This window comes from Tamandua tetradactyla, chromosome 22, assembly GCF_023851605.1.
Source record: "Tamandua tetradactyla isolate mTamTet1 chromosome 22, mTamTet1.pri, whole genome shotgun sequence".
NCBI lineage: Eukaryota > Metazoa > Chordata > Mammalia > Pilosa > Myrmecophagidae > Tamandua > Tamandua tetradactyla.
This window is the reverse complement of record NC_135348.1, coordinates 20,287,565-20,304,456: the sequence shown is the minus strand read 5'-3', so window position 1 is coordinate 20,304,456 and position 16,892 is coordinate 20,287,565. Positions and strand designations below refer to the sequence as shown.

General features: G+C 34.3%; 2 protein-coding genes across 8 annotated transcripts in view; one reads left to right on the top strand and one right to left on the bottom strand.

The window, feature by feature from the left end:
• Nucleotides 1-16,892, top strand: part of TMEM184C (transmembrane protein 184C) — a 52,908-nt gene that overhangs the window by 30,865 nt on the left and 5,151 nt on the right. Inside the window, exons 5-10 of one of the 3 annotated variants that reach the window (XM_077139872.1) lie at nt 1,198-1,272; nt 2,796-2,889; nt 4,508-4,620; nt 5,992-6,091; nt 6,590-6,761; nt 6,961-9,705. In XM_077139872.1, the coding sequence (XP_076995987.1) occupies nt 1,198-1,272; nt 2,796-2,889; nt 4,508-4,620; nt 5,992-6,091; nt 6,590-6,761; nt 6,961-7,223 (817 nt within the window). In that variant the 3' untranslated portion in view covers nt 7,224-9,705. Of the gene's footprint in view, nt 1-1,197; nt 1,273-2,795; nt 2,890-4,507; nt 4,621-5,991; nt 6,092-6,589; nt 6,762-6,960; nt 9,706-16,892 lie in introns of those variants that run through there. The other 2 variants (XM_077139870.1, XM_077139871.1) reach the window with 2 other exon arrangements.
• PRMT9 (protein arginine methyltransferase 9) overlaps nt 2,386-16,892 on the bottom strand; it is a 73,247-nt gene continuing 58,740 nt past the window's right edge. For 2 of the 5 annotated variants that reach the window (XM_077139866.1, XM_077139869.1), the window contains exons 11-13: nt 13,216-13,369; nt 9,837-9,959; nt 2,387-9,490 (exon numbers count right to left, since the gene is read on the bottom strand). In XM_077139866.1, the coding sequence (XP_076995981.1) occupies nt 9,275-9,490; nt 9,837-9,959; nt 13,216-13,369 (493 nt within the window). In that variant the 3' untranslated portion in view covers nt 2,387-9,274. Of the gene's footprint in view, nt 9,491-9,836; nt 9,960-13,215; nt 13,370-16,892 lie in introns of those variants that run through there. The other 3 variants (XM_077139868.1, XM_077139867.1, XR_013167470.1) reach the window with 3 other exon arrangements.

Sequence of the window (16,892 nt, the reverse complement as noted above, 5' to 3'; positions counted from 1 at the left end):
TATATGTTAGACCTCTCTATTCCATTCTTTTAACTGTCAAGCTCTTTTTTTACATTTCTGTTTCAGCTTTTGCTACATTCTTGGAAATTTCTTTGGGTACATCTTCCAGTTAATTAATTCTCCACAACATTCAAAGATACCTTATTGGCTATTTTATCTGTGAGCATGATCACATTACTTAGTAGTCTTGGGTTTGGTTTAACAACCAGCTCATGGAACACTTCGGTTTAGCTGAGAACCAACTTAGCTTTGTGAATAGTATGAGGCAGGAAGCATGGCATATATAGCCAAGGGATTCTCATCAAGAGGTCTCAAAAAGCCCAGGTACAACTTCTAGACCCCACCATAAGGAGCATACTTAGTTGCTAGAGAAAAGGCTGAGTTGGAAGTGAATCCCCTCAGTGCAGAGAAGCCCAGTCGTTTTTATTGAATCCTAGTAACACAACACCTGGAAAACAGTATGCCAGGCTTACAATCCTCAGTCTAGTCAGATACAGCTTTTAAATTAGGAGATTCTTAATATACAAAGTTGATAACCAGTTCTGACAGGAGTGCTAAATAAGCATTCACCCTCAGAGTAACTTGGCCTCTTTTAAGAGGACTTACATAAGACCCACAGGACTCGTTTTTGTTGTTTGGGGGCTTTTTTGGGTTTTGTTGTGTTTGATACCCCCTCTGAATTTTTCCTTACATTGAATGAGCCCAGTAATACAATAAAAACTGTTTCAAGAATTTTTGATTGTCCTTTCAGTATCTACTCAGTGATACTCTCTATAATATTTAAATACCAAACCTGAAATAGAATCCTAAATGTAAATAAGTTTCTAAACACACATTTGCATACACACACATTAGTTCATTTGCCACTTAGTTTTTCTTCTAGAAACACACAGGAACTCAGTTTTCCTCCTTTTGCTCTGTGCTGCCCTATTGAGAAACTTGAGACTGTTCAAAGAAAGGCAGACATTTCAGATCTAGTTATCAACAACAGAAGATCTAGTTCATATATATTACTACTGTTTTTAGTAAATAAAGAAGAAAATTGTATTTTTCCTCACCACCACTTAGAATGACTATACTGAGAGAATTACATTTAAGTATGCCTTCATCTGTCAAGATTATTTTAATTTGGGGTTTTGGGAAAAATCTAATGCTACTTAAATGAGCTACTGAAATGCAAGTTTTTCTCTTTTGTAGAGTATTGCTGTTTAGGTGCAAACTGGGTGTATTGCAGTATACAGTTGTCAGACCATTCACCACCATTGTTGCTTTGTAAGTATCCAGAATTTAAGCTATCATTAATTTCCTTTTAGATCCTCATGATGTTATTTTTACTTATGTGAGAAGTGAGTAGGAAAATATAAGTTATTTGTTTATAATATAGGTTGACTCTGATATACAAAATATGGTGTGTAGAAACCCTGCTCTATTAAAATAAGGTAACTATATGTAGACAATCACCATGGGTTTCTTTCTGTATAGTTAATTTAAAAATATATTATGAACACTATACTACATTTTTCTTTTTACAAAATTTGTCAAGGCTTAGGACTTGAGGTAAAACGAGGTATCATTAAGCTTCAGGCAAAACTATTTTCTAAAAATTCAAGGATCTCAAATAATTTAAAGCAGGTAGGTTGCAGGTTTTATCTGCTAGTCTTGATATTCTGTGTGTTCACAGAGGAAGAACAGAAATATATGTTAGCCATTATTTAGTCACATTTCCCTTAGAATTAAGAGTAACTATCTCATTTTATAAATGTATGCTTTATTTCTCTTCAGTTTAGAAATCAAGTAAGCATGTAAGTTAATATTAATGGTAATATCTACAGAAGTGGATCTGGATGTTCACAAAATTTACCCCCAGTACAATTTTAGAAGGAATTACATCCACTATTATAGACTTGGATTCTGTTTGTAACAATGTTTTTTCAAAGTTAGACAGCATGTTTCATAGTCTAATAATTACACTTTCTGGCTCAATCTTTGTGTTTTATTTGGATTTCATGCAAGTTTGAGGAATTGGCTACATTTCATGAAAAAATGCTTTTCTTGTAATTTTTGAACCACCTCTATAATCAAAATCAAGTGATTGTCTTAGGATCTCTCAAGTGAACTGACTTCTAAATTTAAGTATTGCCGTTCATGTACTATTTTAAACTATGTTTTGCCCTTCTCGACCAAAAGGAGGAAGAGTGAAATGAAACAAAAAGTGTCAGTGGCTGATAGATTCCAATCAAGAGGTTATCCTGGAGGTTATTCTTATGCATTAAATAGATATCACCTTGTTAGTCAAGATGTAAGAAGGGAACTCCCTGAAAATATAGAGCTGTGTTCCAGTAGCCATGTTTCTTGAAGATAATTGTATAATGATATAGCTTTCACAGTGTGACTGTGATTGTGAGGGCCTTGTGTCTGATGCTCCTTTTATCTGCCTTATCAACACGAATAAAACATATGGCATAAAAATAAATAATAAGGGGAACAAATGTTAAAATAAATTTAGTAGATTGAAATGCTAGTGATCAATGAAATGGAGGGGTAGGGGGCATGATATGTATGAGTTTTTTTCTGTTGTCTTTTTATTTCATTTTCTGAATTGATGCATATGTTCTAAGAAATGATCATGATAATGACTATGCAACTATGTGATATTGTGAATTACTGATTATATTTGTAAAACGGAATATATTAAGAATGTTTGTGTTATATATATTTTTTAATTTAAAAATTAATAAAAATGTAAAATGTTTTGATTTGTTCAATTGTGAAGTCTCATTTTCACCTTTTTTTAGGATCTGTGAGCTGTTGGGTATATATGATGAAGGTAACTTTAGCTTTTCAAATGCTTGGACTTACTTGGTTATAATAAATAATATGTCACAATTGGTAAGTAAATATTCATTTTTCTTAATCGTACTAAATTAATATCTGTTAACTCTAAATTTTCTTAGGGAAAAGTTTCTTCTTGGAATAGAGCTTATTGCTTTTCAGTCTTGGGGTTTGATTTGTAGGAAGAACTTCAAGGAACTTTAATATATATCTTTTTTAAATACTTGGTGACTTATGTGTTGACCTGTTGAACTGTGCTGGTTCATTTTCTGGCACTCATGCATAGTTGTGTGACTATGTCATATTTGTAAAGCACAGTGTTTTGCCAAAAGAAAAAAAAATGAATGTCTGATAGGTATATTACAGTACAAAGTTTGATAAAAATGGGAGAATAAAATTCTCTAGCATCATCTTTGGAATTAAAGAAAAATTGAGAATGCGGAGCTTAAAAATGGATATTTTATTAACTGAAATGCTTTAAAGATATCTCTCTGATCCTATCAGAAAGTGCATTTAAAATCTTTGATTAATGATATAAGCAAACTAATGTTTTAGAAATGTCATGACATCCATGTGGTATTGGAGGCTTTTATTAGTAAATGCCTGTATATCCAAATGTGTATATTCACACATTCATATTCACTGGAACCAGTAATTCCATTTCTCAAAATGTTTTCTAAAGAAATAGACGTAATCTTGCTTTGAATATCTTTGTATTATTTATAAAAGCCTATTATTTATAATAGCAAAAAGCTGAAAACAATCCAAAAGCCCAGTGATAGGAACTGGTTAAATGTGTTGTGTCCTTTTCACTGGCCAAAATATAGTTATTAAAGTTAATCATTGTGAAACATGTGGGGAAGTGTAAGGTACTATAAGTGGAAAAAAAATCAGGCAACAAAATTATATATATGTGAATGGTTCAATGACAGAATTATGAATATCATCTTCCTGCTTTCATATTCTAAAATATTTTAAATGAGCATTTTGTATTATATTAATGTAAAAAAAGTAAACTTTTTTAACTTTTTTTTTACATGGGCAGGCACCGGGAATCGAACCCGGGTCCTCATGCATGGCAGGCAAGCACTCTTACCTGCTGAGCCGTGGCCCGCCCAAAAAAGTAAACTTTTTGAAGAAAAATATTGCTATTCAACACTGCACTAGATTATTACAATTTATTTCTGAAAACTGTTTCCCTGATTCTTTACTTTAAAATTTCATGGTCACAATTTTATTGAAATTGTACCTATTTTAGTAAGTAATATGCATCTAATGTTATATAAGATAGACTAGTTAATAAACTTTTGTAAGATTAGTGGGAATTGTTTAGAAAAGCCATTTATAAGCAGGTATCTTTTTATTTTGCCCGTATAAGAACCTTTTTTCTATTAACTTCAATCATTTGAATATTGTTTTCTTTATGGGTCCCAGTAAGTGAACACTTTAATACAAAACATCTCTTCTGAGAAATATTTTATAGTTAGCCTATTCTTTCATAGTAACTTTAAAAGTTTTCAGGTAATCTAAAAAAAATAGTATAATAAAGCCTAGAAAGATTTGTCTGAAACATTATTCTTGTACCATGTCTCTGGTTTATAACTTAAATATTTCTATTACCATATTTAGTTTTTCGTATTGAAGGAGTTCCAATGTTAATCTTAATTGTTTCTAGTTTGCCATGTATTGTCTCCTGCTATTTTATAAAGTACTAAAGGAAGAACTGAGTCCAATCCAACCTGTTGGCAAATTTCTTTGTGTAAAGCTGGTGGTTTTTGTTTCCTTTTGGTAAGTGTTGCTGTCTATTAAGTATTCTCAATTTCTAAAGGGTAATAAACTGTTTATTAAGGAGCAATTTTAAAAATCTTAATGCAGAAAATGGATTAAAATGTTCTGTTATCCTTTTAAAAGTTAATCCTTTAACCCTTACAAGAGCTTCATAAAGATATAATCAGATGGGTACTTTAATATAATAGGAAAATAATTTGAGACAGTGTATATATGCCAATATTAGAGAAATCATTAAAATAAATCATGGCGTGTTAATTAAAAAATTAATAAAATAAATAAATAAATCATGGTGCTGTCATAGAATACTATACAGTTTAGAAGAAAAACACTGTGGCACATTTAATGATGTGAGGAAATATTTGGCAGTAAAAACATTTTTTAAAACAGAAGGCAAAAGTATACATGTTTAGTAAAATGGTGGGGATGGGGCAGAGAACCTAGAAACAAATATAGCAACCAAAATGTGAATAACACAAAAGGATGAAAAGAAAATTGTCAGAATCCCGCCTCCCAGAAAGGGTGATTTACATTTTGGTGCACAGTTGTCTTATATCAAACTCTATGGAAATGATTTTTTTTTTCACATGGGCAGGCACCAGGAATCAAACCCAGGTGAGAATTCTGCCTGCTGAGCCACTGTGGCCCACCCTATAGAAATGATTTTATATTACAGAAATTGGTATAACTGAATAATATGTTTAGTATATTGTGAATATAGCTTTCTCTCAATAAAGAGAGCTCTTTTTAGGTTGTTCCTAATTTTTCCACCATTATAAATATTGATGATATTTATAATGTGTGCGCTCACATCCCTAGATTAGATTGAAGTGCTTCAGCATGATTCCCCATCTTGGAGTCAGACCCCTTCTGAGTTTATCTCTAGCACCAGAACTTCAAACAAGACTGTTTTTAAAAAGTCAATTAATGTATGTACAAACATTGAGTATCTGTTCTTAATTTAATGTTAAGTGCCTGTTGTACAAGGTGTTAGGCATTGCTATCTATAGGAAGAACTTATTATCAACTGCTTGTACATATTTTCAAAGCAAAAAGCAACGTAAAAGCCAAGTACTGAAACTCTGAGAATCAAAATTCATCTGATGAAACCAAATCAGGACAGTAAAATTTATAAAGCACTATATTTATATAGATACCATGTTCCCCATAAAAGGGATGTGCCAAATTTCTAAATGCTGTAAATACAAGGTGGTAATGGTAGTTGGAAATGGGAAGGAATTGGGGTGTGAGGTAGGTAGAAGCAGTCCACAGGTTGCACTGGGGATTAATTTTTTTTTTAATGATGTATTTTTAAAACAACTCATTTTATGCTTAATATAGATTTGGCGTTTACCTTTTCCTAAAATACAGGCAAGCAGTAGTTATTGCTCTGTTGGTAAAAGTTGGCGTTATTTCTGAAAAGCATACATGGGAATGGCAAACTGTAGAAGCTGTGGCTACAGGACTTCAGGTAAGTAGTACTGTCTCTGAGTTCTACACAGTCTTACTATCTGTTAAGCAGTTTCAGATATTAGCTCCACTAGACTTGATAATATAAGCTTTGGGGCCATTATTCTCACTTCACAGATGAGATAACTAGCCAGAGAAATAATAACTAATTTGTAGCAGAACGCAAGTAGAACCTGGATTTTGTTATTCCTAGTCCTTTTCTCTTTCTGCATTTCAACTTAGTCCTTGGGCAGTAGGTTAAGAATGCATTGTACATTGCTAAAAAATACTTGATTGAGGGTAGAGCAAGATAGATTTAGATTCTGGCATTTTACCCATCTGCTCCTTTTTTTTTAGAGAGGTCAAAAATAATTACTTGGGAAAAATGGAAAATGAATATAATCTTCCATTATAAACAAGCTATTGACACTTAAGTACTTTTGAAAAGAGAGAAAAGGCTTCTCCTATACCTAGAAAATGACTTAAGCCCAGAGGACTGATATTTTTGTTGTTGTTGTAGGACTTCATTATCTGTATTGAAATGTTCCTTGCTGCTATTGCTCATCACTACACTTTCTCATACAAACCGTATGTCCAAGAAGCAGAAGAAGGGTCATGCTTTGATTCTTTTCTTGCCATGTGGGATGTTTCAGATATTAGAGATGATATTTCTGAACAAGTAAGGCATGTTGGTAAGTACCAGCCATTTAATTCATCCAGACAGGTGGGTTAATTAGTATCTATATATATAACTGACAGAAGGACCTTATTTAAAATGATACCATGACAGAAGCTCTTCAGATGTGAAATGGGACCTTATTTACAGAATGATGAGTTTATAATGGTAAAAGTAACAACTTTTGGCTAACTTGGAAACCTATTATTTTAAAGGAAGAACAGTCATGGGACATCCTAGGAAAAAATTTTTTCCTGAGGATCAAGATCAAAATGAATATACAAGCTTGTTATCATCATCGTCACAAGATGCAATTTCTGTTGCCTCTTCTATGCCACCTTCACCCATGGGTCACTACCAAGGGTTTGGACACACTGTGACACCCCAGACTACACCTACAACAGCTAAGACACATGATGAAGTATTGAATGACACTACTGAAGAGAAGAAACCCTCAGATAAATCTGTGGCCTCCTGAACAATGTGCAAAACCAGACTGCAACTACCATTTTATTTCATTACCTGGCATCCCGTCGCTCAGGATTTTGTGCTTGCAACAAGCCACAGATGGTGGGAATTTTCAACACAAAGATAAGTGAAAGCCAGGTGCAACTACTGGATTTATGTAATTACATTTTGTATATTACAAGTAATCAGTCTAAATTTCTTAGACATAGCATTGCTCTCTTAACATTAGAGTATCACATACTCACATGGTAGAAAACATTCCCAACTAAATGTTCCTGATCTTGCACTGCTTTATCAAGAGGATGAACAGAAGGAAAGGAGAAAAAAAAATCAGTGCTTTCTACCAATGCTACATGACTGTAATGCTCTGGAATTAGCAGAAAAGTGTAATTCAGAACTATGAATTAGTGGGACTTAATCATAATCATGTGCCATATAAGCCTACCTAACAATTATTTCTCTATTGGATGTCTTTCAATAAATAAGAATTTATCATTTATTTTCTGCAACTTTTTACGTCTCTGATTTTTTAAAACATAAAACTCTTAAGCTTTAACCAAAATTCCTTGATTAGAAGGACAGCAAAAAAGAAATATCAAAAACAGAAAGGTTAGAAATAATGTAACTAAAATGAAATTTCCCCTATCTTATATTCCTATTAGGAAAAAATATTTCAGAGCTAATCTTACTCATCTTAAAACACCTAGTATCTAAAAACCATATTTGCAACATTGCTAATAGATTATGAAATAAATAAACTAGTGATAGAAATGTAGTCTACTTTTCCCCAGTGTTATCGCAGCATGTGCAAGTACTGGCTGATCTTAGTCATAATTATTAAACCACTGAAGACAGGTAGGTACTATTTGGAAAAATATTACTTGGGAGGACAGTGTTTCTCTAATTACTAATCACAACCTATTGGGTCATGTTAGACATTTTCAAATGAAAATAAAACATAAAAAGTGCCAGTATCACAGATAGTCAGTAAGGTATCATTTCTCAAAATCTCTGCCTATATATTTATACACACATTCATATATGTACATTTATACTGGTTTACAGTAATAAAAGTTGAAAATACTGTCCACTCCACTCATTTTAACCTAAAGATTTCTATTAAGAGTAAAGTTGGGAAATACGATAATATTGGAGGTTATGAAAAACAGGTAGTCTGGAGAACAGAAAAAACGTAGAAAACAGAAACATCCCATTTTCCTTGTGGCTTACTTAAAAAGAGCACACAGCATGCATACAAGGCATGATAATCGTCTTCCTCATTAATCTCCCTAATTTAAAAGGCTTTAAAACCTGGACCGTTCTATATTTTTTATTGTGTACTCAAAGCAAAGGTTTGAAAAACACTGGTTTGGTATTACCTTTCCAGAATTTAACTTTCGTTAAGCAACTTTTAATTTTTTGGCCAAAGGAGACCAGGAAAAATGTTGCAGCCTAATGATTTCTTCCCTAAATCCTCTACCCTCTTAACTGCGTTTAGTTTATAGCTTCAATTCTTATTCAAGTTTGCACTCCCCAACAACAAAACCCGAGAAGGTATTTCAGAAGTATACTGAGTATTAAAGGAAGCAAAGCTGTAATCAACAGGTAACCATAACCCTCAGTATTCTTTAAATATTTCCCAATTATAAAACTGAACATAAGAAAAACCTAAAAAAATGAATGTTTTGCTTTACTTACTGTTACATGACACTAAAGGCGAGGCTAAATATCCGTCACCTGTATAGTTTCAGAATATACAAAAAAGTGTTTAGCAGAATTTAATCTATAGTAAGATCAAGCAATCAAAGTGAAGAGAAAGTTTCCTAATTTGAAGAGCAAGCAACGACAGCCTTTTCCAGAAAACAAGTCTGCAGCAATATTTTTACTTATTATAATGCTACCTTTTTATTATTTTATTAATGTCAATTTTTAAAAATAGTTGACTGTTAGAAGGAATTAAATTGTTATAGCCCATCGTATGACTACAATTCCACTAATTTAAAACATGAGAATTTTTACTTGCTCCTCTATTTGAACAGTTTTTCATTTGAGAACTTCTCTTCACTGCTTTACTGTGATGCTAACATTGCTTTTGTGGTGCTGGACGTTGAGTACAAGTTCCTCTCCCATTTTAACCTGGATGGGATTATCTAAAACAACCGCAGCTTGTTTCCAGTGGGAGGCTTCACTTGATGTGTCCAGCCTAATCTCTTCATCAAGGTACATATGATACCAAAATGGAATGGCAGTCACTTGTCCAGATTTACAAATGTGTACCTATAAAAATTAAGAAATTATGAAAACAACAAAAAGTTTATTAAGGTAAATAGTGTAGACCTGGATAGGTAAATCTTTTTCTTTTTAGTCAATTTCAGATACAAAATTTTATACTTTTTTGTAATTAATACATTTATATAATCCCCCAATTGAAATTAATATCAACTTATTTTATTCACTAATATTTACTCAAGCCTATTTTTTAATATTGTTCAGGAAAGAAACACTTAAATCTTCCACGAAAGTGGCAAAAACTTTATATGGATAAAGTATTATGTAAGGCATTATCTAATACAAGATAATTCTAAATAAAACAAAAGTTAACCATTTTGTATGTTGCCCTTACCTTTACTTCTCTGTTGGAGGTATTCAGATATGGGGTCATTAAATCTAATCTTAAGAGTTCCACTGGCTTGCTTAAAGGAATACAGGGCAATGAGGATAAGTCCAAAAATACACGTATGGGTACCTAGAGAAAGTAAAGATTTTTCACTTTTACTCTTTTTGTGGCTAAGTGCTTGCTTTATACTTGGCTCTGTATTATACAGTGCTTTTTACATCTACAACCTCATTTAATTCCCACATCCATTCTTAAGGCATAAGGACTTTTTAGAAAAATGCCAAATTTAGCCAAAAACTTGATAGCGGACTTCTTTTGGGAAGTAGTCGGTCTCAACCTTGGCAACATATTAAAATAATCACCTAGATGTTTTAAAAATGCCCAAAGCTCAGGCCATACCCCAGACCAATCTGGAGCTGGGATCCAGATACCAGTATGTCTAAAAAAGTCCCCAGATATTTCCAATATACCACTCAAAGTTGAGAACCACTGGTACTAAAGTGTTCCATCAATTTCAGTAGCAATAGAAATCAGCTATTAATAAACTTAAGCCTCCCCATTTGAAAATAGAATGGAAATAACTGTTTGAAAACTTGCCCTTTTTCCTGCTCTGTATTAGAGTCTTCTGTGGCTGAAGAAGACACATCTACAGACCTTTCCCTAGGCATCCTTGAAGGAGTCCAACTTTCTCTCCCCATGAAAATACAGAGTGACTTCCTACCATCACGAGGACTCCTCATGATGGTCTTTATTACTCTTTCTATTTGTCCCCAGAATAAACCATAAATAACTATGTCACCTCTTACCACCTGAACTCTAATTCCCACACAACTCTACCCACTTCTCACAGTGTCCCCATTTCTCTGGTTGCTCAACCTAGCCTACTGATCACTCCTGTCCTCTGCTGATTCCTCTGCATTCCCAAGTCCTTAACTGTGTGAATTGTCCAGAGTTCAGGTTCCAACCCTCTTTGCTTTCTACACAACATCAAGATGATTTCATCCAGGCTTGGTTTTAAATACTATATATATTGAAGATTGCCCCAGTTGTATCTCTAGCCTAGGACTTTCCCTGACATCATCTAGGATTCCATGCACACACAAGCATAAATCTGTTCCTCCTACTATTCTCCCCATATCAGTAAATGCTAACTACCTTTCCAAGATAGTTAAGACCTAAAAAAAAAAAAAAAAAAAAAGAGCCCTGTCTCTTTCTCACACCCTACAACCAATCTACTGAAAAACCTACTTCAAAACAGATCCAGAATCTGACCACTTTACAACACCTCCATTGCTACTACTCTGGTCTAAACCACCATCACGTCTCTCACCTGGATTAGTGAAATAATTATATGCCTTTGGCTGTTCTCACAAGTGGTCTATTCCCAAATACCTAGAGTGATCCTTTCAAAACATAAGTTATATCATGTCATTCCTCGTTTGATTCTCAACAGTGGCTTCCTGTCCCTTTCAGAGTAATAAGAGCCAAAGTCTTTTTAATGGCCAAAGGCTCTATAAGATCTATCTCTGACTGAATCTCTCATTCTCATGATTTCTTCTTGTTTCTACAATACTCCTATCATGTTCTCGCCTCAGGCCATTATTATTTTAATCCTTCAAACTGTATATAGCTTTATCCCTTATTTCCTTTGGATATTGGCTTAAAATCACTTATCATGAGTCCCTTCCTTAGACATAACCTATATAAAAGTGGAGCCCACATCATGCTCCCTATCTCCCTGGATAGCACTTCTCATTCCTTATCGTGCTAACCTTTTTACTTGTTTTTTTATTGTCTGTCTCACCTAATATGAGTATTAGCTCCATGAGTGCAAGGTTTTGTATGTTTAATTCTCAAACCTAGAGTACTTCTTGGCATACAGTAGACATTCAGTAAACATTTTGTTGAATGAAAAAGCACATTTCTGTTGTTTTTCTGTCTAGTAGTTTTCACAACCTCTCATTTTGTTTAACTGGTTCAATCAGTTGCCCCTGTGAAAGTCAATTAGTCACTAAATTAAAGGAAAAGAAGCAACATCATCTAAGAGACTAGATGAATGAGTAAACCAGGAAATGTAAAATTGCCAGGGGAAATTACAGTGCCTCTTGAGATACACAGTAATGAGCTGACATGAGACCAGAGTCAGCATATTCTGCTGCAATATGCAGTGATACTGGTGTAGAGAAGGCAAAGAGTTGGATTTAACCAAGGTAGGGTTTTCCCAGGCCACTAGAAAAAAATGAAGAGAATAAATATATGAACTATACATTCTCTGAAATATACAGACCATGAGCTATAAGGTGTTAAGAACAGAGGACATGAGAGAAGGAAGTACTATGATAAAAATGCTAGGGTTAGTTATTGTAGATTCTGAGGGAAAAAAAATGTTGATGAGTGAGTGAAGGGAAATAAGCTAGAAACATAGGAAATGGTGAAAATCTTTAAACCACATAATAAAATAAAATTCTCTATCTTCTAGTATGTCCTCTTTATCAAACCTTCAAAAAATAGATTAAGGGGGGGAAAGCTCCACAACTTTAGTTAACAGCCCTGAAAAAAAATAGTTGCCTCAGCATTTTGCTATTTGTTGAGTAGGTATTATTCATGCAAGATCTAATAATAGTCCATATTCAAACACTTGCTCTCCATAACCTTCAGATAAAAGTTTTAAATGTCACTTCTTTAATTCTGTAATTCTATACTCATCAACATCATACTTCTCAAAATTCTCTTTGGCTTACATGGCAGTATTCTAACTGCTTCACACCTCTGTCTCCAACCCAATAGTCTCCTCCCTAGACATTCCATCCACTCCCACAACTTTAACTTGCAGATTGGTGTTTTGATGTTAGTGCCTTTGTCAGTTTCATCCGCATTTCTAAATACATACTCCTTGTTTCCCAAACAGACATTACCCATTTTGTCTTGAGCTCCTAGATTCCTGACCCCTACTGTATGATTGCCTCAGCTCTGGACATAACTGTTCATCCCTATCACCTGCCCGCCTGAAGTCTCGGCATTAACGGTTCAATTTTAGAATGTAGGTTTTCTGACTGCTGCTTTCTTGGACATGTGGCATCTTTTTTTCAGTAAGACCAGAACCAGTGCCCTATTCTTCATAACAGTGTTTGTTCAAACACTGCTATTCATAACAGTGGTTCAGAAGAACATTTACAGATTCTTGTCAGGAAGCATGGCAAAATTCCTTGGCTATTCTAACCCCTAGGTTGATTTTACACATAATAAGTTTCACTGGTCTAGGAAACTGATTACCGTATTAATCCAGCTGAACAGCACAGTGACTGGACAGAACCAAAGATTAGAGAGAAATAAGGTTCTTATTGTGGACAGCAGCTACCTTGTTGAGTTTTTTCAAGGTGCTTACTTGAAATTGGTTAATGAATGGTGCTATATTTAATCCAAGAGTGCATTCTGTTCCTTGAACAGCACTCTCTTCTACCAGTGTCTGTGATTCCACAAGCAACCCCAACATCAGCACATACTGAGGAAAAATCTTGCCTCCAGATTGTAGCAAACACCTAGAAAAGGAAAATATTTAAGAAAACATTTTGATTCCCTATATTTTACAAATACCAATAACTAAGAATTATAATGAATTGGTGAGCTAAAGACTGTATCCAAACATTCTAATGGACGTTGCATTATTAGCTGGTGGTTCAGAATAGTAAACCCCTTGAAATAATTTCCCAACTAGTCAACCTAAAGTGACTGCCGAGATACAGAAGAGAAAAATAACCAGATTTTTAGATGGATATTTAGACTCAGACATGATTCATCAGTGGGTGCTAAAATGTGAAATTTTAATGAGAAAAAGACTATCTACACAGTATTAAACTATGACCCCACAAATGACTTATTCATTACAAAGGGAAAAATAACTTATTGTGGAAAAATCTAGTGGAGACAACTTAAACCACATGATCAAAATTAACATCACTTAAAAATAAATAATAGGAAATAGGGGGTTAAGGGGTAAAAGAAATTGGGTAGATGGAAATACTAGTGGTCAATGAGGGGGATAGGATGTATGCGTTCTTTCTTTTTATTTCTTCTTCTGGAGTGATGCAAATGTTGTAAAAAAATGGTCATGGTGATAAATATATAACTATGTGATGATATTGTGAGCCACTGATTGTACACCATAAATGGACTGTATGTGTGTAAAAATGTCAATAAGAATATTTTTTTTTAAAATCACTAATAATGCAATAAAGCAACCATGTACCTCCTATTGTGACAAATCTTCTCTGTGGTATTTCCAAAGTTAATAATCTGAATCTAATCATAAGAAAACATGAGACACATTCTTACAAAATAAATAGCCTATACTCATCAAAACTGTTAATGTCATGAAAGACTGAGAGAACTGTTCTAGCCAAAGGGGACTAACAAGACGTTAAAACTAAATGCTGTGTGATCCTGGATCAGATTCTAGACCAAGAAAAGAAAGATATAAATTCAGTACTGGGTTAACTGGAAAAATCTGAATAAGATTTGTAGATTAGATAACACTATTGTATTGATGTAACTTTCATGATTTCGTTAACTGTACTAAAGTGAAGTTAAATGAATGTCCTTATTCTTAGGATATATACACCAAAGTATTTAGGGCTAACAGGGCATGATATCTGGAACATACTCTCAACTGGTTGAGAGAGAGAATAATAAAGCAAATGTGCCAAAATATTAACAATTTGTGTTTGTGGGGGTAGGGTATATGATAATTTCTTTATACTATTATTTTCTGTAAATGTGAAATTATTTCAAAGTAAAATGTTAAAGACCTATTTGAAAAAAAAAATTAAATATAAGTCCAAGTGCTCCAGAAAAAGAACATGAGTAAAGGTTAACAAAACCCCTTCTCCTCCTATATGGGAAACTGACCTTGGTTTCTCCTTCTTTTTCCTTGGATATCCAATAAAGATGGAATGTTAGCTGTATTACAAAAACACTTGCTTATGGTGGTATTTAAAAAAAAGCCTCTTGACCACATCTGGACTAAAAAAACTATGAATAAATTATTAATACCTAATGGGGAGAGCACTGAAAAAAGAAATAGATAAATAGGATCTCCTCAAACTTAAACACTTTTTTGCATAAAAGAACTTTGTCAGGAAAGTAAAATGGCAGCCTAGGCAATGGGAGACAATATTTGGAAACCACCTATCAGATAAGAGCTTAGTATCCAAAATATATAAAGAGATTCTTCAACTCAAAAACAAAAAAGACAAACAACCCAATTAAAAAATAGGCAAAAGACATGAACAGACACTTCTCAGAAGAGGAAATACAATGGCTAAAAGGCACATGAAAAGATGTTCAACTTCACTGTCTATAAGGGAAATGCAAATCAAAACCACAATGAGATATCAACTCACACCCACTAGAATGGCCATTATCAAAAAAAAAAACAGTAAACGACAATGCTGGAGAGGATGTGGAGAGAGGCATACTTACCCACTGTCAATGGGAATGTAAAATGGTACAACCACCCTGGAAGATAGTATGGCAGTTCCTAAGAAAGCTAAGTATAGAGCTGCCATATGATCCAGCAATCCCACTACTAGGTATATATTCAGAGGACCTGAAGGTAAGGATACAAACAGACACTTGCACACCGATGTTTATAACAACACTATTTACGATTCCCAAGAGATGGAAACAGCCCAAAGGCCCATCAATGGATAAGTGGCTAAACAAGCTGTAGTCTATACATATGATGGAATACTCCGCAGCTGTAAGACAGAATAAAGGCATGAAGCATGTAACAACGTGGATGAACCTCAAAGACATTATACTGAGTGAAATTAGCCACAAACTAAAGGACAAATACTGGATGGTTTTACTAACATGAATTACATTAATGAGAGAACTTTGAGAATTATAGTTATGAACACAGGTTATCAGGAGATAGAAATTGGGCATTTGGTATTGAAGAAATACAGATTATGCCTCAGGACTGATTGTAAAAATTCAGAAATGGATAGCACAACACTACTTGATGGAACCAAAATAACATAAGTATACTGAATGTGAGTATGACTGAGGGAGAAGAGCTGGGAGCACATATGAAACTAGAAGGAAAGATAGAGACTAAAGACTGAGACGGTATAACTTAGGCACGCTTAGAGTAGACACTGACAGTACTTAAATGTACAAATATAAAAATGTTTTTGCATGAGGGAGAACAAATGAATGTCAACATTGCAAGGTGTTAAAGATGGATGGTATACTGGAAAAAGTACAATCGATGCAAGCTAGGGTCTATAATTAGTAACACCGTAATATGCTTCCACTGAATGTAACAAAGACATGCCAAAATTCAGTGTCAACAGTCAGGGGTCCTGGAGGAGGGGTACTAATTCTTTGCAGAAGAAAAGGAAATGTCTTCACATAGATTATGGTGGCGAAGCCATGTCTATTTACTTAAGTTGGACTGTATGATGTGTGAATAAAACTATTTAAAATGAAGAGAGAGAAACAAGTGCTAGAGAAAATGCGGAGAAAGAGATGTACCTATTCACTGCTGGTAGGGAAACACGTGCAGCCCCTTGAAGGGCAGTGTGGTGGTTCCACAGGAGGCCAGGGGTGGGCTGCCATATGATCCTGCAACCCCACTGCTAGGTACTGAGTGTAGAGGAACTGAGTGTGGGGACACGAATGGGTATGTGCACACTGGAATTTATGGCAGTAGTGTCCGGATTCACACTGGACAGAGGTGGTCTAAGGATACAATGACTGAGGGAAGGAAGGAGAACTGTGTGATATACACATAAAAAGGACTACAGGAAGGAAAGAAGTTGTAAAGCACGCAACTAGATGAATGAGCCTTAAGGACTGTATGTTGAATGAAATGTCAGAAACAAAAAGACAAATGTTATGCCTCTCTCATGTGGACTAACTATAATATATAAACCTAGAGCATGGGTTATTATCAGGTTGGAGCCTGCTGTAAAGGTTCCTAGACTGTAAACTCCTACAGCAGTCACATATATTCAGGAGATGTAATTGTTACTTATAAATTCTGAGATACTGGGCTGT